At 40.0% G+C, this 20,763-nt stretch overlaps 2 protein-coding genes across 2 annotated transcripts; both read left to right on the plus strand.

Moving 5' to 3' along the window:
• The first annotated feature begins 10,417 nt into the window (after positions 1-10,417).
• On the plus strand, positions 10,418-11,794 carry LOC114695002 (tripartite motif-containing protein 43-like). The gene has a single exon (XM_037201901.1). It carries the CDS (start codon positions 10,418-10,420, stop codon positions 11,792-11,794), a length of 1,377 nt encoding a protein of 458 aa, XP_037057796.1.
• A 6,558-nt stretch (positions 11,795-18,352) lies between these two features.
• Positions 18,353-19,729, plus strand: LOC114695003 (tripartite motif-containing protein 43-like). Its single transcript, XM_037201902.1, has one exon. The coding sequence runs from the start codon at positions 18,353-18,355 to the stop codon at positions 19,727-19,729; it is 1,377 nt and encodes a 458-aa protein (XP_037057797.1).
• Positions 19,730-20,763: the final 1,034 nt, after the last annotated feature.

Consider the following 20,763-nt stretch of genomic DNA (forward strand, 5'->3'; position numbering starts at 1 on the left):
TTCATATCCATATTCTCTCTTATTTCTTTTCAGAGTACATTCAATAATCTGACCTTTATTCAACATAATAACTTGCAGCCAACCATCCTAAACAATGACAAGTATCCATAACTTGTTGAATGACCAAAAACCACCCACTCCACCTCTCAGGAATATGGGTGTCATGTTCTTATAATTAATTCCTGCTGTCTGAGGGTGAAAGCATCTTTAGGGGATCCTGAAAAAAAAATTGGTTAATTGTCAAGTCCTGGGAGAGATGGCTGTATCATTTGCTGTCCAGTCTCTGCATAATGAGAAAGTGCAGGGCTTGTCTCAAGTCCTTGTTTGGGTAGTCTGTCAGGCTGGATCATCTCAGCTAGCCATCTCAAAATTATCCTGAGCAGTTTGTCTCATAGCCAGTCCCAAGTTTGCAGTACAACAGGTTCCATTCTTCTTCACCAGGGTATTCTTTTATTTCAAATCTCTGGGAGTAATAGCTGACTTTCCTTGGGTACCAACAATCTCCATATGAAGATGGGCAAGTAGAAGCTTGATCAACCCTTCCACTGTAACAGTATATCTATTCAAGTAATCAAAAAAGGATCCACGTTCATGGTAATCCGACACCAGCCACAGCCTTTGTAATCTGTTGCTATAAATCCTAGGATGTTTTCATGGCATAATATCACTGTCTGATAAGTCTCTGCCTCTTGGAACCATGCATGTTCTTCCCTAGAAGAGAATATCTTCACAACAACTTCTCCTCCCTGCCACTTGCCTTGCCAAACTTCTACAAACTGACCTTTGCCAATGCTTTTTTGTAACATGATGATCCTGGCAGTTGTTCTCTGAACAAGCAGCAGTAAACCCTTAGTCCTCCAACACAATGAGAAGCAGCTGGCAACTCAGAGCAGCAGCCATGGCCTCCATGATCCAGCCACCACCATTTGTGGCCCAACCTGGCCCTGGCTTCAGCTTCTCTTAAAAAGCTTCCCAGGCTGCTCTTGAACTCTGAATCCTGCTGCCTCCACCTCCTTCAGCAAATCCTACCATCATGTACCTACTAGCATGCAGCTCAAGTCTGAGCAGGGGACTCACCAACTCCTCAGTCGATCCTGTTTCCAGGAATCCTCAGACTGAAAGGTTCTGAGTCCTCACCCCTGAGGGTCCAAGTTGAACAACTGCTGCTACTAGCTTACCTCCAGGAAGTCCTCAGTCTAAAGAGCATGGGTTCCTATTTCCTCATGCTTTATATAACTTTCTTTGCCCTGCCATTACTTCCTGGGATTAAAGGCATGTGTGCTTCCCAGTACTGGGATTAAAGGCATGTACCACCACTGCTTGCCTCTGTTTCCAGTGTGGTCTAGAACTCAGAGATCCAGACAGACCTCTGCTTCCCAAGTGATAGGATTAAGGATGTGAGTCACCATTGTCTGGTCTCTATGTTTAGTTTAGTGGCTGTCTCTGTCCTCTGATCCTCAGATAAATTTATTAGGGTAAACAATATATCACCACATTGTTCTATTTGGGAGTTATGCATTTTGGTAATTAGAGGCATCAATGGAGTCATTAAAACTGTTTTAATGGGTACTGGCTCAGCAGTTTAAGAGCTTGCCTCACAAACAAGGGTGCCAGAGTTTGGACCCCCAGAAACTAACTAGTAATGTCTCTCTGTTGAGACTAACTACGTCATTAAACCCTGGGTTTGCTGGAGACTTGACTTCCAAAGAATAAGACGGAAGAACAGTCCATCAAGGAGGACTCCTTAGGTCAAGCGCAGGCCATCACATGTGTGCATACAAACACACACATCACATACACATACACACATGCACACACAGGTGCTTCCAAAGGTATGCAAAGAGGCATAAACACACAGAAAACACATACACATTAAAAGAAGAGAAAACATGTTTTTGACAAGAAATTTTGACTTAGAGTCTTAATAGAGTATTGATTGGTCCATTCAATGCAAATGGCACAGGGGTAATTTGTGTTTATTTCATAAACACTCTCCTTTGGTCTAATTAAGGGCAGAAGGGAACGAAATTCTTATTCAAGTCTTTATGTTCTTATTTTCAGTGATTATTTTTACCTTTAGCCTGGACAGGTAGAAGCTCATTAAGTTCTAGCTCATGTAATTTAATTCTTTAGTTACAAAGTACTAATTGTTCAGGTTTAAAGTGCACAGACATCTTTTCAGGCCATTTATAATTAGATAGAGAGAATGAAATTGATGGAGGAAAACAATATTCCAAATTTTGACGGTCTCTGATGTGTGACTTACAGGCCTCCATAACAAACAGGACAGCAAAGGATATAATATTATTTCTGTGCTATGAATATGTCAGCCTGCAAGATACAAGTATTATAAAATGACAAAAATAATTGAAATGTTACTAAAATCCATGTAAGGTTAAAGCAACAGAAAATAAAGATAGGCAATTGTGTTGTCTTCTGATATGAATTTTGTTCAAATCCATGTTTTATTGACTAATAAAACTCTAAGATATGTTATTCAACTCTGAAAATATTATAGCTTTGAAGCTTGTTTGCAATTGTGTAATATACTGTCACATAGTCATGTCATCTGTGGAATTTTATGAGATTTCCCACCATCATTACCTCTGAGAGCTCTCTAACTCCTACACCTTTCTCTTAACTGGAGGTGAGGTGATCCATTATTATTACTTAAACAAAGTGTGCTATGATTGTTATTGACATAGTTTTAACAGCTTGAGAATCTGAGCTCGCTGAAAGGCGCCATGATGCATTTATCTTTTAATTCCCAGCACTTACCATAATACAGGTTCAATCAATATTTGGAAAGATAAAGTGATTTTTCCTGGCATATCAAAAATATTTATAACCTATTTCAAAGATATGAGTCATGTTAATCATAGATAATTACTTAAATATTGTACCCCGGCTTAATGACAAGACTATATTGAGAATTTATTGTAGCTTTGTACACATTAATGTTTGAAATGCCAAAATTCCATGATTTCCTTAAATTACCTTTCATGGGTCAATTGGTCCTGAGAGACAAAATCAATTCTACACGTCATTAGGAGTTTGTATCCTTGAATAGCTATAAAAGTTTCTTTCTGTGACTCTTCTCCCTTCTCCCCTCCAGAAAGTCCTGCCTCTGGGTCCTTCCCTGGGACACAACCAGTCCTGGGGAACCCCCACCCATTGGTACCCCATTGCCAGTCTGCAGGGAAGACTGCTACAGGCAAGCTTCCCCACCAACACCCCCATCAGACCCTTGCAATCTGCAAGACCCATGCCCTATCCTAGATCCGACTGACCCCTGCAACCTCAGTGGCTTCCCGAGACACAGAATCCACCTGCTCTGATTGATCAAAGAGGTGAGTAGCTCTTCTCCCAGTCAGAGAGTCCGGCTTCTGGGACCTAGGTCCTGAGGCACAACCCATACCTAGGGACCCCTGCCCATTTCAGTCCCAGTTGCCTAGCAGCAGGGAAGACTCCTGCTGGCAGCTTTCCCCACCAACATACCCTCCCCCCCGCCGCAATGGGACCCTGCAATCTACAATACCCATTCCCTACCCTAATTCCACCCATCCCCCTCCAACCTCAGTGGCTTCCTGAGACACAGAATAATACACCAGCTCTGGTTGGACCAAAAGGAGCTCCCTGAGACAGAATATTCCAGCTCCATTTAGATCAATAGCTACTATTGGACCAAGAGTAACCCTCTGAGAAACAGACACAGAGAGCACAGAATGGACCAAGAACAGCTCACTCAGACACAGGCACCTCTTGCACCTATTGGAGGAAGAGATAGGTAGACACCAATGTAAAAATACATACAACAAAATAAAGAGCAATATGGTACCAGAGAACCTAGGGGTTCTACAACAGCATGACCTGAATATCACAACATAGAAGAAGCAGAAGAAAGTAACTTTAAAAATAACTTTATGAAAAATGATAGAGGTCTTTAAAGAGGAAATGAAAAATCCCCTTAAGGAAATTGAGGAAAAGACAAACAAAAAATGGGAATAAATCAGTAAATCTCTTAAAGAAACCCAATAAAACCAAGAAAAAAAATCAGACAGGTGAAGGAAACCGTTCAAGACCTGAAAAATTAAATAGGAGCAATGAAGAAGACACAAACTGAGGGAATGCTGGAAATAGAAAATCTGAGTAAATGAACAGGAACTACAGATGCAAGAATATTCAATAGAATACAATAGATGGAAGAGAGAATCTCTGGTGTGGAGGATACAATAGAGGAAATAGATTAGCCAGTCAATAAAAACACTAAAGCCAAAACAGTCATAACACAAAATGTCCAGGAAGTCTGGGACATCAAGAAAAGGCCAAACATAAAAATAATCTGAATAGAAGGAGAAGAATAGAAGCTCAAAAGAACAGAAAATACATTCAACAAAATCAGAAGAAAACTTTCCCAACTTAAAGAAGGAATACCTATGAAGATACAAGAAGCTTATAAAACACCAAATAGACTATCCCCCCGAAAAGTCCCCTTGCTACATAATAATCAAAGCACTAAACATATAGAATAAAGAAAGAATATTAAGAACAGCAAAGGAAAAAGGCCAAGTGACTTATAAAGGCAGACCCGTCAGCATAACACCCAACTTCTCAATGGAGACTCTGAAAGCCAGAAGGTCCTAGACAGTAATGCAGACACTAACAGGCCATGGATGCCAGTCTAGACGACTATACTCAGCAAAACTTTCAATCACCATAAACAGAGTGAACAAGACATTCCAAGACAAAACCAGATTCAAACAATACCTATCCACAAATCCAACCCTACAGAAAGCACTAGAAGGAAAATTACAACCTAAGGAAGTCAGATACACCCAAGAAAACACAGGCAATAGACAAGCCCACAGCACCAAATCCCAAAGAAGAGAAATACACACACACTACCACCAAAAGATAACAGGAATTAACAATCACTGGTTACTAATATCCCTTAATATCAGTGGACTAAATTTGCCCATAAAAAGACACAGACTAACAGAATGAATATGAAAACAAAATCCATCCTTCTGCTGCATACAAGAAACACACCTCAACTTCAAAAGACAGATAGTACCTCAGAGTGAAAGGTTGGGAAAAGACTTTCCAATCATTTTACTTAAGATGCAAGCTGGTGTGGCTACCCATCTAACAAAATAGACTTCAAACTAAAATCAATCAAAAGAGATCAGGAAGGACATTGCATATTCATCACAGGAAAAATACACCAAGATGAAGTCTCAATTCTGAACATTTATGCCTCACATTTACTAAATTCCTTAAAAAAATGGGGTATAGAGCTAAACAGGGAATTCTCCACAGAAGAATATCAAATGGCCAAAAGACATTTAAGGAATTGCTCAAAATCCGTAGCCATCAGGGAAATGCAAATCAAAATGAGGTCAAGATCTCTTCTCAGACTTTTGGCTAAGATCAAGTGTAAAATGAGGTCAAGATGGGTGGGGAAATCCATAGAGACAGCTGACCCAAGCTGGTGGGAGCTCATGGGTTGCTGAAGAACATGCGTAGGACTGAACTATGCCCTCTGAACATGGACAATAGTTATGTGGCTAGATCTGTTTGGGAAGCCCCTGTCAGTGGGACCAGAACTTATCTCAGATGCATGAAATGGCTTTTTGGAACACATTCCCTAGGGTGGGATACCTTGCTCAGCCTTGATACATGGGGGAGGGGCTTGGCCCTGCCTCAACTTAGTATGCCAGACTTTGTTGACTCCTTGAGGGAGGCATTACCCTCTCGAGGAGTGGATGGGGGTGGGTGGAATGGAGGGAGGGAGGAGGCTGGAGAAGGGGAGGGAGGGGGAACCAGGATTGGTATGTAAAATGAAAAAAAAATTTAAAGAAAGAAAAAAAGAAAGTCCTTGAAAGTTACAAGATCTTATAAAAAGACAAAGGAGTTAATGAGGACTCAATGGTGTAAATTTGGTAAACTATGTTCAGGTTTTGTTTGCAATCTCTTGCTTTGTTTTATAAATCAGATTTTTATTAAAATCTATGGCTTTGCTAGTTGAGTTTGCTATAGGTGTTCTTTAAGACATATGTAACATACTGGAAAAATGCTGAGTCAAAAACCTCAGCAAGAACTGAATTCTAGACCCAGGTATAATGTTGACTGATACATGACTTATAAATCGGATAATTTTCCATAGTTTTTACTTTAGCATAGGAATTACAATACCATCTGTATTTTTCTTGTAAGAATTTTTATTAAAATTTTTATGTTTTTGAGATTATCATGCATGAGAACTGTATTTCCATCATTTGTCCCTTCAATCTTCTCCACAACTCTTCCCACGACTCCTATTCCCTAGAAAACTCATTACCTCTTCTTTATTATGGTAACATACAAAGGACTCAGTATATATAAATGTGAACATCTAAAGACTACTGAAATGTATATATTTGTATTGCATATGCACAATATGTGTATTGTATTAAAAAAAAATACAAACAGCTTGTATTGCCTCAAAAAGTAGATCAATGGAACCAAATTGAAGATCCAGACACAAATTGACAGACCTATAGACACCTGATTATTTTTATTAAGAAAAAATTTTTTAAATAATTTTATTTTATAATTAACTTAATTTCACATATCAGTCATGGATTCCCCCATCCTCCCTCCTCCCACCGTCAGCCCTCCCCCCCAATCCACCCCCCATTCCCACCTCCTCCAAGGCAAGGTCTCTCCTGGTGGGTAGACTCAGTCAAGGCAGGTCCAGTTCCCTCCTCCCTATACCACGACTGGCTGAACTTTTTTTAGACTAATATATATATATATATACACACACACACACATACATACATACACACACACATACATGCATACATACATATACATTATATGTAATTTGAGGTAAATAAAATATGACTTCCTGTGGCCTTTTTAAAAAAAGAAAATTTGTTATTCATTTTATGTACCACTCAAAGATCATCCTCGACGGTTGGTGGTGGCGCCCGGCTTTAATCCCAGCACTCAGGAGGCTGAGGCAGGCAAATCTCTGTGAGTTTTAGGCCAGCCTGGTCTACAAAGTGAGTTCTAGGAAAGGCAAAAAGCTACACAGAGAAACCCTGTCTCAACACCCCCCCCAAAATAAGATCATCCTCTACCCTCTTCTCTCCCCTCCAGACTCTCCCTCCCAACCCATCTCCCATTCCATGGGAAAGGCCTCCCATGAGGAGGTGCATTTAGTAAAGGCAAGTCCAAGCCCCTCCCCTTGCCTCAAGGCTGTGTGAGATGTCCTACCATAGGAAGTGGTCTCCAAAAAATCTGCATATACACCAGGGATTGATTCTGATCTTACTGCTGGGTGCTTCTTAAGCAGAACAAGTTACACAACTGTCTAGTTACACAGGGCCTAAGCCCAGTACCATGCAGCCTCCACAGCTGTTGATCCAAATTTCATGAGTTCCCACTAGTTTGGTCTGGTTATCTCTGCAGGTTTCCCCATCATGATCAGCCCTTGATGATAGAATACCTCTTCTCTCTCTTTGACTAGATTCTTGGAGCTTGGCTTGGTATCTGGCTGTGGATCTCTGTATCTGCTTCCATCTTCTACCCGAGAAAAGCTCTATGATGACAGGGTATTCAATCATCTGATCCCTGGAGAAAGCCATTTCAGTTCAGGCACCCTTTCCACTATTTCTAGTAGGCTAAGCTGGGGTCATTCTTGAGGATTCCTTGAAACTTCCCTAGCAACCAATTTCTCTCTGTGCCCATGTCTCCCTCAATCATGGTAGTTCTTTCATTGCTTTCCCATTTTATTGCTGTTCCAGCTCAACCATCAGATTCCCTTCTGTTCTCATCACCCATCGCCTAGCCTCAGGTACGAGAGGTGGGTAATAGAAACCCGATTTTTAAGAAAGAAGCCAGAAATACATACTGAATAACATGAACAAAAGTGCGGATGAATTCTCCCATCTCAAAATGTCTGAGTTTAGGTGGGGTTTCCTAATTACAAAGATTCAATCAAGAAAATTCCCTCACAAGACAAATCATAGCCTCTTGGGTTTTTGTTCCTTAAACATGTCTTTTTTTTTTTTTTCTTTTCTTTTTCTTTTTTTTTTTTTTTTTTTGGACAGGGTTTCTCTGTGTAGCATTGCAGCCTGTCTTGGAACACACTCTGTAGACCAGGCTAGCCTCAGACTCAGAGATCTGCCTGCCTCTGCCTCTTGAGTGTTAAGATTAAAGGATTGTTAGACCAGCCCCTGGCTTCTTCAATATATTTTTTTAAAAAAGAAAAAGGAAAGAACAGAAAGGGGAATGAGTAGAAAAAGGGATGAGTCTTGAAAAAATTGCAGTTGAGATAAATGTGATAAACACGAGTTGAAGTAAATTCTCAAAGAGTTATTTGGAATTTTTTAATGTTGATATTTGCTAAAATCACAGATTGATATCATTAACTGTTAAATTGCAAAAGGTAAACCAAAAATATAATCACATCACAAAATATTTAGAAAGAGTGAAATATTGTAGTAAAATTGCTCTATATTTATTTTTTAAGACAACTTCTCACTGTATATTCCAGGCAGGCCTTGAACTAAAACTCCTGCTGCCTCAACATCCCAATCCCTAGGGCTCTAGGTTTAAAAGTATGACCTATCACACCCAGATAAGATGTGTGACTCCAGAAAACTTGTTGTGGAGGATTGTTTTCTGGGTATTAACTCCTTAAAAATGGAGTATAGAGCTAAACAGAGAATTCAGGAAAGTGTAAATACAACCTCCACATAAGGATGCCATCATCCACTACCCACACTTCCTATTACTCAGACCCCCAAAGTGGAGGATCAGAGAGATCTGCAAAAGCTTATCACATATCAAAATGTTCAAATAAATAAGCTAACCATCTGCCTTTTGGGCCCTGGTTCTCAAAGGCAGTTTCTAAATGGTGTCTATGATCTAATCAACTAGGGTTAAGGCTTTCCAGGATCTGGCATTGAATTTTAGGCAAAGGAAATTGCCTAAGGGGAATCAGTAGGCTCCATCACTTGGTATCCTATCATGTAACACCTGTGATTGTAGGGATTTTATTTCAAACATTGGGAAGATGCTACAGTGAAGCCAGAACATGAATGATATCACAGTGGGTGACAACATTTGTAGGATTACTCCCAACTCAGTTTGGAATAATTCTTATCTGAACCATATTTTTAGCTACAAGACTCAAATAAACTTTACATAGAGGACATCTTCACTAGTCTAGGATTTATTAAGTTATAATTAATTTTTATGTCTTCTTCATCCTCATTTTATACACTCTTTGGAATCTATACTAACATACTCATTATGATTCCTCGTGCTCTCTAAATACTAAACACATATCAATGTAAACAATGTCCTTTATACAGGCTGCCAAGAGAAGGTATAGTTAAGATTTAAGATGAATTCTCACATCTCAAAACATGAGTTTATGTGGGGATTTCTAATTCCAATAATTCAATCAAGAAAATTCCCTCACAAGAAAAATTATTGTCTCTTAGGTTTTGGTTCATTAAACATTTTTTTCCCTTATCACTGATTTTTGTTTGTTTTTCTATTTTTTTCTAGACAGGGTTTCTCCGTTTAGATTTGGAGCCTGTTTTGGAACTCCTTCTGTAGTCTAGGCTAGTCTGGTCTGACACTCTTAGAGTCATGCCTGCCTCTACCTTATGAGTGTTAAGATTAAAGGCATGTGTCAGCATCCACTGGCTTCCAATGGATTTTTTTTAAAGTAAGAAGGAAAGAACAGAGAGGGGAGTGCGTAGCAAAAGTGATGAATTTGAAGAAATTGAGGTTGAGGTAAATATGATAAATGTGAGTTGAAGTAAATTCTCAAAGAATTATTAGGATTTTTTTAATGTTGATATTTACTAAAATCACAGATTGATATCATTAACTCTTAAATTGCAAAAGGTAAACTGAAATTATAAGCACATCACAAACTATTTAGAAACAGTGAAATATTGTAGTAAAATAGCTCTTTATTTTTTTTTTAAGACAATTTCTCACTGTATATTCCAGGCAGGCCTTGTACTAAAACTCCTCCTGCATCAACAGCCCAATTGCTAGGACTCTTTATTTAAAGGTGTGACCTATCAAACTCAGATAAGATGTGTGACACAGGAAAACTTGTGGAGGATTATTTTGTGAGGATTCGCCATAGATTTAATTCAATCTTCCATCCAATTAGATTACTGCTGTTTACAGTGGGTGTGGTCTCTAGAGAGTATATAAGGACACTCCAGGGGCCAGCCAGGTTCATTCTTCTCTAGACCAGACAGAGTGTGTTTCCATACCTCTGGCTCCTAGACTGCTAGATCCTTCTAGCCCACACATTGAGGGTCACACCACAGAGCTGAGCTATTATTGTTGTGTGCCCTCCAGACACTGCTGAGACCAGAGACTATTCCTTTGGAAAATGGAGTCAGACATCTCACAAGCCTTCCAGGAAGAACTCACCTGCTTCATCTGCCTGAGCTGCCTGACAGAGCCAGTCACCATAAGCTGTGGCCACAGCTTCTGTCGAGCCTGCCTCCAGCTGTCCTGGGAGGACTCCCATCTTCCAGTCCACTGCCCTATGTGTCGGGAACCATGCCAACAGCAGGAAATGAGAACCGACATTGTTCTGAAGAAGCTGGTGTCCATTGCCAGACAAGCCAGCCTCATGAAGGACCTGAGCTTTGAGGAGCATAAGTGTGTAAGCCACAAGGAGACAAAGAGGATCTTCTGTGTTGAGAGCAGGATCTTCCTCTGTCAGCTCTGCTCTAACTCTCATGAGCACAGAGGTCACAGACATTGTCCCATTGAGGCAGCAGCTGAAGAACAAATGGAAAGACTTCTGAAGCAGATGGCCTCTTTATGGGAGAAGATCCAAGAAAATCAAGAGACTATCGAGGCAGAGAACAGAACAACAACTTTGTGGATGGACTATGTGACTCTGCGGGAAGAAATGATTAGGACAGAGTATAGGGAGCTACATCCATTCCTCTGTAAAGAGGACAAGAAACATATCCAATGTATGAGAAAGGAAAGCCAATGTGTTTTAGAGAAACTGAGGAAGAGTGAAGCCATGATGGTCCAAAAGAGCCAAGAACTAAGAGAAATGTTTCAGGAGCTGATGGCAATGTCCCAGGAGCCATATGTGGTACTTCTCCAGGGTTTGGATGACATGGTCAGAAGGAGTGAGTCAATGCAGCTGAGCATGCCCAAGGGTATGCAACCTGAACTCAGTTCCCTACCCATCACTGGACTGACTGAAATGTTCAAGCACATCCAGGTGCACATTTTCTTTGACAATGTAACCACAGTCCATTCCCAGATGAACCTATTTAATGTCTTGAGAGAATTCAGCTTCGGACCTCAACGTAAGGATACATCTGTGCATTCTGTTGGATGCTATTTGGCTTCCTGGGGATCCTTGAAGTTGATCTCAGGGAAATATTACTGGGAGGTAGATTTGCAGGACTCTGGGGACTGGGCTGTAGGGGTCTGTGAGGATTCCTGGCTAAGGAATACAAACCAAATGATTGACTCTGAGGGTGCCTTTCTTCTTGTGTGTGTGAAGGAGGGTAATCATTACAGTCTCCTCACCACATGCCCACTATTCCGGCACTATATAGAGAGGCCACTGGGCCGGGTTGGGGTTCTCCTTGATTGTGAGGATGGATGTTTAAGTTTCATGAATGTTGCCAAGAGTTCACTCATATATAAGTACCCCGCAGGCACCTTCAAAAACGCTGTCCAGCCTTTCTTCTCCAGTGGCCATGAAGGTAAAACCTTTAATCCAGGACATTAGTGTTTTCTTAAATATTTCCTACTGTAATATTATCTCTTTTATTGCTTTTAATTAATAAAATACTATTATAATGGAAAAAAATGTTTCTTTCTTACAGACACTGCATTTGAGTGCATGTCTAAAATAGGGTTCACTGTGGAGCAATCACTGACCTAGACTAGGCTTCTGGTTACTGGAGACAGTTGTTTAGCATGAGATCTTTGTGGAGGACCCCTGGCAGGGGATCAGGATCCATCCCTGGTACAGGATTGGGCTTTTTTGGAGTCTAGTGTGTAAGGTGTGACACCTTGTGCATCCTTGGTTCAGAGGAGAGGGACTTGGACCTGCCTCAGCTGAATGTACCATGCTTTGCTGAATCCCCATGGGAGAGCTTAAAATGGAGCGGGTGGGAATGAGGGGTCCTTTGCGGGGAAAGGCTGGGGTTGGGGAAGAGTGAGGAGGGGTGATCTGTGGTTGGTGTGTAAAATGAATAGAAAATTTCTTAATAATATTAATAAAAGAAAAAATAAAAGAGGGTACAGAGACATAGCCCACATTTCTAATAATGTCAATCCATAATTTCTAGTTTTATTGTTTGTTTTATTGAGACATGGTCACATTATGTCTTCTTGGCTTTACTGGTACTCAGTCATATGTGGACCTCAAACTCAAAGATGTTCACCTGCCTCTGCCTGAGGAGTGCTGGGATTAAAAGTATGCATCACCAGATCCAGTTCAATATGAGTTTATATTTATAACTACCTTTTCCTCTTCCTTTTCTCTGAAATTGAATATTTGACCAAGGCTGAACATTGACAAGATGCCTAGCTATTCTAACAATGTTTAAAATTCTTACAATACTATAATAATATGAATGTTATAATATCACTTTAAGAAGAAATAAAGGAATATAATGGACGACTTTTGTATTTAATAAAGAACCCATCACAAGAGAAAAACTTCTGTGGATATTAGTTGAAGATGTGTTACATTTGTTTATGCTGTGTCATATTTGTTTAATGATGCAGAGATGTGTTGCATTTGTTTAAAAGTGTGAGTCTGTGTTACTTTGCCTATCTAAAATTCTTGATTGCCCTAATACAGAACTGAATGGCCAAAATCTAGGCAAGAGAGGGATAGATGGGGCTGCCAGTCAGAGAAAATAAACAGAAGGAGAATAAGAGAAGAAAAATGAGTGAGAAATGGAGAAAGAGAGGATGATGCTGGGGAACAACCACCCACCCATCTAGACCTAGCCAGAAGCAGAGTAGAGGTAAAGAAAAGTTAAATACAGAAAATGTAAAAGACCAGCGGTGAAAGGTAGACTGGCTAATTTGAGATAAGAAAAGGTGCTTTTAAACAAGACAAGCTAAGGCCGGACATTCATAAGAAATAATATTTCTCCATATGATTATTTGGGACCTGTGTGGCAGGCCCTGAAAGTATAAAGAATAAAAGAAAAAACCTGCAATGTATATATATATATATATATATATATATATATATATATATATATATATACAAAGTATTTATTAATTATGTACAAAGCACAGATCCCATCTCATATATTCTGCATGATGTATTTCAAGCAATAGATGAATGAACAAAGCATTAGGAACAAAAATTATAGAACATTTATCTATAAAATTAGGAAGTTACTGGGCACAAATGATGGTTGTATGCATATGTACAGGTTTATGTAAGTGTGTGTATGGGTGCAGTTGCTTATGCACATGCTTGAACATGCATACTTATAGTAGAAACTGATGCTAGAGTCTTCTCTAGTTGTCCTCCACCTTAGTTTTTGACAAAGAACCTTAAATTCAGCCTAGAAATGTTCATTAACATCTGCCTGGTAGTGAATTCCAAATACCTTCCTAGTGACTCCTACTGCTGAGACTGCATACACAAACCACAGTGCCTTAGTCTCTAGGTACTAAGATTCCAAACCCATGTCCTGATGCTTGAACAAGCATTTTACTGACAAGGCCATCTCTCTAGGCCCTAGATGTTACTTTTTAACAAATTGGTGTCTAAGCATTTAAATATATGAGTCTATGGGGGGTGGACATTCTTATTCTAAAAAACCACACTAGTGGTGAGCTTGCTTTATCTACTTTTGTATAGTTTAGAAACCCTTACACAGGAAATGATGTAGTTATATATTGGTACTCAAATAAACTTGCCTGGGGATCAGAGGACATATCCAACCACTAGATTAAACATAAAGGACAGACAGTGGTGACACACAACTTAATGCTATCACTTGAGAGGCAGAGATCCATCTAGATCTGTGATTTGAAGGCCACACAGGAAACAGAGCCAGGCAGTGGTGGCGCATACCTTTAATCCCAGTTCTGGGAAGCACCCAGGCTTTTAATCCCAAGAAGTGATGTCAGGGCACAGAAAGATATGTAAGGTGTGAGGAAGCAGGAACTCATGCTCTTGAGGATGAGCATTCCATAGAGGTAAGAACATGGCTGGTTTGTTCCGTTTCTCTCACCTTTCAACAGTCATCCTAATATCTCTCGCTCTGGGTTTTCTACTAATGAGACTGTTTAGCAACTTATGTTACAGAAGAGAATATTCAAATTCACAAAAGGGACCATTCAATCTTTCTAAGTTATAGTGGTTAGTTTACAGTTTTCATTCAACAAACCAAACTCTGGATGAATAAATGTAGTCAACAGTGAAAGGGCACTTATGGGATGGCATAAACATGGAGCAAGTACCCTCAAACAATATTAAACCCTCATCCTCTACAGGCTGATGTGTTGGGATAAGTAGATGTCAGGCACAGAGAAAATGATGACACAAGAATCTCACAGGGCCACAGCAGGGGTCTTTGTTTGTTTGGATTTTGGTTTTTCTTTGGTTACTTGATTTTGAATTGGGGTTCCAATAGGTGTCCTGGGGTAGTTTGCATTTGTGATGGTCCTGCTTCCATCTCTCGTGTAATTGGTCCTCTTAATAATTACTTTGATTAATGAGTCTGTGCATTATCAAAGGAGAAGGGTTTCTTTCCTGGCCCCACCTATTCTGTTCTCTTCCCTACCACACCATGCCCTCTAGAAGACAGATTTCTCAGACTGGCCTAACATTCTAGAGTCTTCTTGAATTCTCGACTTTCATTGCCTGCAAACACCTTTTGGTGCCTATACTATGCTCCCCTGCAACATAGTATTTGATACTTCTATACTGAATTTTTAATTTGCTTTTTATTTATTGTCTCATTGCTGTAGGAAACCAGCAAGAATCTAAACATAGGCATAGAAAGTATAACAAGCCTAAAATAGAAACCATGTATGATATTTAAGGGACTGTGCTCTACTCAAACTCCCAACTGAGATCCTCAAAATTACTACTACTACTACTACTACCACCACTACTACTACTACTACTGCTATTTTGAAAAACATTCTCATGTATCCCAGGGTGATCTGCCTCTCAATCTGTAGTAAAGTATGACTCTTAATTTCTGCCTCTGCCTCTTGAGTCCTGGAATTACAGGCATGTGACACTACCCAGATTATCTGTGATGCTGAAAACTGAACCCAGAGGCTAGTGCTTTCTAGCAAGTACTCTGCAAACTGAGATATAGCTCTTTTCATTTTTTTTTCCTTTTCAAATATAGGGTCAGATAATATAGGTGATCTGGGAATCAAGTTTTAAGTGAGGCTGTCCTTGAAATTCTGTTCCTAATGCTAAGAATTTCTGCCATGTTTGCCCTCCTTAAATATATTTTTAACATAGTACACCCCTTTAAATAACAGATTATCATATAATCTGCTTTGGGGCTGCAGGATGAAGGGGCAGACAGGAGAGTGAGTGCCTGGCATCTAAGGCAGGATTTCAATGAGGAAGCAACAGAAACTCATAATTGGACCCATTTTACTTGGTGATTAATATTTTCTGTAATGATCAGAAGATTAAGAAATCATGAAGGAAAGGCAATGATGTTCCAAAAAAATAAAAGGCAGAAAAAGTCTCCTGGTAAACTCAATGGAATAGATCAATTATTTAAACTCAAGGGTTTGATACTCTGCCATTGATAAAAACTGGCAAGCGGCTTACCTGTTATCCACAAGCCTACTTAAAAACTTGGTGTTTAAGCTATGCCTTGGTGGCACATTCCTTTAGTCCCAACACTCAGGAGGTAGGAGGATGTCTGTGAGTTCCAGGTCAGTAGGTCTACACAGTGATTTCCAGGACAGCCAGAGCTGTTGCTCAGAGAAAACATGTCTTGATTTAAAAAATAAAATAAAATAAAATAACAAAAAAATCAAATCAAAACAAAACAAAAACCAAAAACCCAAAGCAACAAACAAACAAACAACAACAAAACAAAAACCCAGGTTTAAGTAGGTATATGTCAGCATTCAGTGTAGGTGGACCACTGTATTTTTCTAGAAACATACTGTTATTGTTATGATCTGAAACATTAATAATGTCCTCAAAACACAGAACACTGAAAATAGATCCATACCTATGACCTTGCATAAAATTCAACTGCATGTGGATCAAACACATCAACATAAAACCACATATACTGAACCTAAAAAGAGAAACTGGGGAATAGTCTTGAACTCATAGACATGGGAAAGGACTTTTAAACCCAACACCAATAGTACACTCACTAAAAGCAACAATTAATAAATGGAACCTTATGGAATTGAAAAGCATCTGTTTGGCAAAAGACACCATCACAAGGACAAAGTGACAATCTACAGACTAGGAAAAGATTTTTGCCAACTACACACACTATAGATGGATAATATCTAAATAAGTAAAGAACTAAAAAAAAAAAAACTGGACATCAAGAAAGCAATTAACTCAGTAATAAATAGAGTATAGAGCTAAACAGAGAATTGAGCAAAGTGAAATTACAACCTCCATTTCAGAGTTCCTTCATCTTGTACCCACACTTCCTAATCCTCAGACCCCCAAAGAGGAAGATCAGAGAGTCCTGAAACAGCTTAGCTCACACTCCAAATGTTCACTTAAAGGAAGGAAATCATCTGCCTTTTTGGCCCTGGTATTCTCAAAGGCAGAATCTAAATGGCTTCTATGATCTAATCAACTAGGGTTAAGGCTTTCCAGGATCTGACAATGACTTTTGAGGCAAAGGAAATTGCCTAAGAGGAAGCAGTAGGCTCCATCTTTTGGTCTCCTATCATGTAACACCTGTGATTGTAGGGACTTTAATTCAAACAATGGGAAGATGCTACAGTGAAGCCAGAGCATGAATGATATAACAATTCCAGGCTTCATCTGTAGGATTCCTCCTAAGTCAGTTTGGAATAATCCTTATCTGAACCATATTTCTAGCTACAAACCTCAGAAAAACTACACACAGGACATCTTCACTATTTAGGATTTATTAAATTACATTTAATTTTTATGTCTTCCTCATCCTCATTTTATAGACTCTTTGGAATCTATTATAACAAACTCATTATGATTCCTTGTGCTCTCTAAATACTAAACATATAAATATCAGACAAAGTCCTTTTGACAGGCTGCCAACAGAAGGTACAGCTAAGATTTAAGATGAATTCTCGCATCTCAAAACATCTGAGTTTAGGTGGGGTTTCCTAATTCCAATGATTCAATCAAGAAAATTTCCTCACAAATCATAGCCTCTTGGGGTTTTGTTCATTAAACTTTTTTTTTCTTATCACTGTTTTTTGTTTGTTTGTGTGTTTTTCTATTTTTTTCTAGACAGGGCTTCTATGTTCAGCATTGGAGCCTGTCTTGGAATGCACTTTGCAGTCCAGGCTAGCCTGCAACTCTCAGAGACATGCCTGCCTCTGCCTTCTGAGTGTTAAGATTAAAGGCATGTGCCTCCACTATCCCCTCCCTGGCTTGTATGTATTTTTTTTTTTTAAAGTAAGAAGGAAAGAACAGAAAGGGGAGTGAGTAGAAAAAGAGATGAATCTTGAAGAAATTGCAGTTGAGATGAATATGATAAACATGAGTTGAAGTAAATTCTCAAAGAATTATTTGGAATTTTTAATGTTGATATTTGCTAAAAATCACAGATTGATCCCATTAACTGTTAATGCAAAAGGTAAACTGAAATTGTAAGCACATCACAAACTATTTAGAAACAGTGAAACATTGTAGTAAAATTGCTCTATATTTATTTTTTAAGACAACTTCTCACCGTATATTCCAAGCAGTCCTTGAACTAAAACTGCTGCTGCCAAAACATCCCATGCCCTAGGGCTCTTGGATTAAAGATGTGAGGTATCACACCCAGATAAGAACTGGGACTCAGGAAACCTTGTTGTGGAGGATTGTTTTGTGGGTATTGGCCATAGATTTAATTCAATCTTCCATCCAATTAGATTACTGCTGTTTACAGTGGGTGTGGTCTCTAGCAGGTATATAAGGACACTCCAGGGGCCAGCCAGGTTCATTCTTCTCTAGATGAGACAGAGTGTGTTTCCATACCTTCTGATTCCCAGACTGCTAGATCATTCTCACCCACACATTGAGGATCACACCACAGAGCTGAGCTAATATTCTTGTGTGCCCACCAGACACTGCTGAGACCAGAGACTATTCTGTGGGAAAATGGAGTCAGACATCTCACAAGCCTTCCAGGAAGAACTCACCTGCTTCATCTGCCTGAGCTGCCTGACAGAGCCAGTCACCATAAGCTGTGGTCACAGCTTCTGTCGAGCCTGCCTCCAGCTTTCCTGGGAGGACACCCAACTTCCAGTTCACTGCCCTATGTGTCGGGAACCATGCCAACAGAAGGAAATGAGAACCAACATTGTTCTGAAGAAGCTGGTATCCATTGCCAGACAAGCCAGCCTCATGAAGGACCTGAGCTCTGAGGAGCATAAGTGTGTGAGCCACAATGAGACAAAGAGGATCTTCTGTGTTGAGAGCAGGATCTTCCTCTGTCAGCTCTGCTCTAACTCCCATGAGCACAGAGGTCACAGACATTGTCCCATTGAGGCAGCAGCTGAAGATCAAATGGAAAGACTTCTGAAGCAGATGGCATCTTTATGGGAGAAGATCCAAGAAAATCAAGAGGATATCGAGGCAGAGATGGGAACAAAAACTTTGTGGATGGACTATGTGACTCTGCGGGAAGAAATGATCAGGTCAGAGTATAGGGAGCTGCATCCATTCCTCTGTGAAGAGGGAGAGAAACATATCGAGTGCATGAGAAAGGAAGGCCAATGTGTGTTAGAGAAACTGATAAAGAGTGAAGCCATGATGGTCCAAAAGAGCAAAGAACTAAGAGAAATGTTTCAGGAGCTGATGGCAATGTCCCAGGAGCCATATGTGGTACTGCTCCAGGGTGTGGATGACATGGTCAGAAGGAGTGAGTCAATGCAGCTGAGCATGCCCAAGGGTATGGAACCTGAACTCAGTGCCCTACCCATCACTGGACTGACTGAAAGGTGCAAGCACATCCAGGTGCACATTTTCTTTGACAATGTAACCACCTCCCATTCCAAGATGAACCTATTTAATGTCTTGAGAGAATTCAGCTTCGGACCTCACCTTAAGGATACATCCGTGGATTCTGTTGGATGCTATATGGCTTCGTGGGGATCCTCGAAATTCATCTCGGGGAAATATTACTGGGAGGTGGATTTGCAGGACTCTGGGGACTGGGCTGTAGGGGTCTGTGAGGATTCCTGGTTAAGGAATACAAACCAAATGACTGACTCTGAGGGTGCCTTTCTTCTTGTGTGTATGAAGGAGGGTAATCATTACAGTCTCCTCACCACATGCCCTCTATATTGGCACTATATAGAGAGGCCCCTGGGCAGGGTTGGGGTGCTCCTGGATTGTGAGCGTGGATGTTTAAGTTTTGTGAATGTTGCCAAGAGTTCCCTCATATATAGGTACCCCCCTGGCACCTTCAAAAACCCTGTCCGGCCTTTCTTCTCCAGTGGCCATGAAGGGAGAACCTTTAATCCAGCACATTAGTGATTTTGTAAATATTTCCTACTGTACTGTTATCTCTTTTATTGCTATTAAATAATAAAATACAATTAAATGGAAAAATGTTTCATTCTTTACATACACTATATTTGAGTACATGTCTAAAAGAGGGTTCACCATAGCTATGGAGCCACCATGGGACTGGACTATGCCGCCGGTTACTGGAGACAGTTGTTTAGCTTCAACAGTTTGGGGGACCCACAGGCAGGGGTTCAGTATCCCTGTTGCAGGATTGGGCTTTTTGGAGTCTAGTGTGTAAGGTGTGATACCTTGTGCATCCTTGGTTCAGAAGGGAGGGTCTTAGACCTGCCTCAGCTGAATGTACCATGCTCTGCTGACTCCCCATGAGAGAACTCAACTTGGAGGCAGTGGGAATTGACATTCTTACAAACTTTAGTGATGAGCTTGTTTTATCCACTTTTATGTTGTTTAGAAACCCTTACATAGGAAATAATGTAGTGATATATTGTGTACCCTGATAAACTTTTCTGGGGATCAGAGGACAGATCCAGCCACTAGATTGGACATAGAGGCCAGAGAGTAGTGACACACAACTTAATGCTATCACTTGAGAGGCAGAGATCCATCTAGATCTCTGTGAGTTTAAAGCCACATTGGAGACAGTGCCAGGTAGCCCAAACCTTTAATTCCAGTACTGGGAAGCACACAGGCCTTCAATCCCAAGAACTGATGTCAGCTCAGAGAAAGGTATATAAGGTTTGAGGAAACAGGAGTTCATGCTCTTAAGGATGAAGATTTCATAGGGATAAGAATATGTCTAGGTTTTTCTGTTTCTCTCATCTTTTAACAGTCACCCAATTATCTGGCTTTGGGTTTTCTATTAATAGGACCTTTTAGTATTTTGTGTTACAGAACAGAATATCCAAAAGTCAATAAAGGGACCATTCAATCTTTCTAAGTAATATGTGTTAGTTTGCAGTTTTCATTCCACAAAACAAACTCTGGATGAATAAACTGATAGTCAACAGTGAAAGTGCACTTATAAACATGGAGCAAGT

This window comes from Peromyscus leucopus, unplaced genomic scaffold (assembly GCF_004664715.2).
Source record: "Peromyscus leucopus breed LL Stock unplaced genomic scaffold, UCI_PerLeu_2.1 scaffold_274, whole genome shotgun sequence".
NCBI classification, from domain to species: Eukaryota; Metazoa; Chordata; class Mammalia; order Rodentia; family Cricetidae; genus Peromyscus; species Peromyscus leucopus.

Excerpts from the sequence above, each read along its gene's own strand:
- LOC114695002 (XM_037201901.1), top strand. The coding sequence starts at position 10,418 with ATGGAGTCAGACATCTCACAAGCCTTCCAGGAAGAACTCACCTGCTTC.
- LOC114695003 (XM_037201902.1), top strand. The coding sequence starts at position 18,353 with ATGGAGTCAGACATCTCACAAGCCTTCCAGGAAGAACTCACCTGCTTC.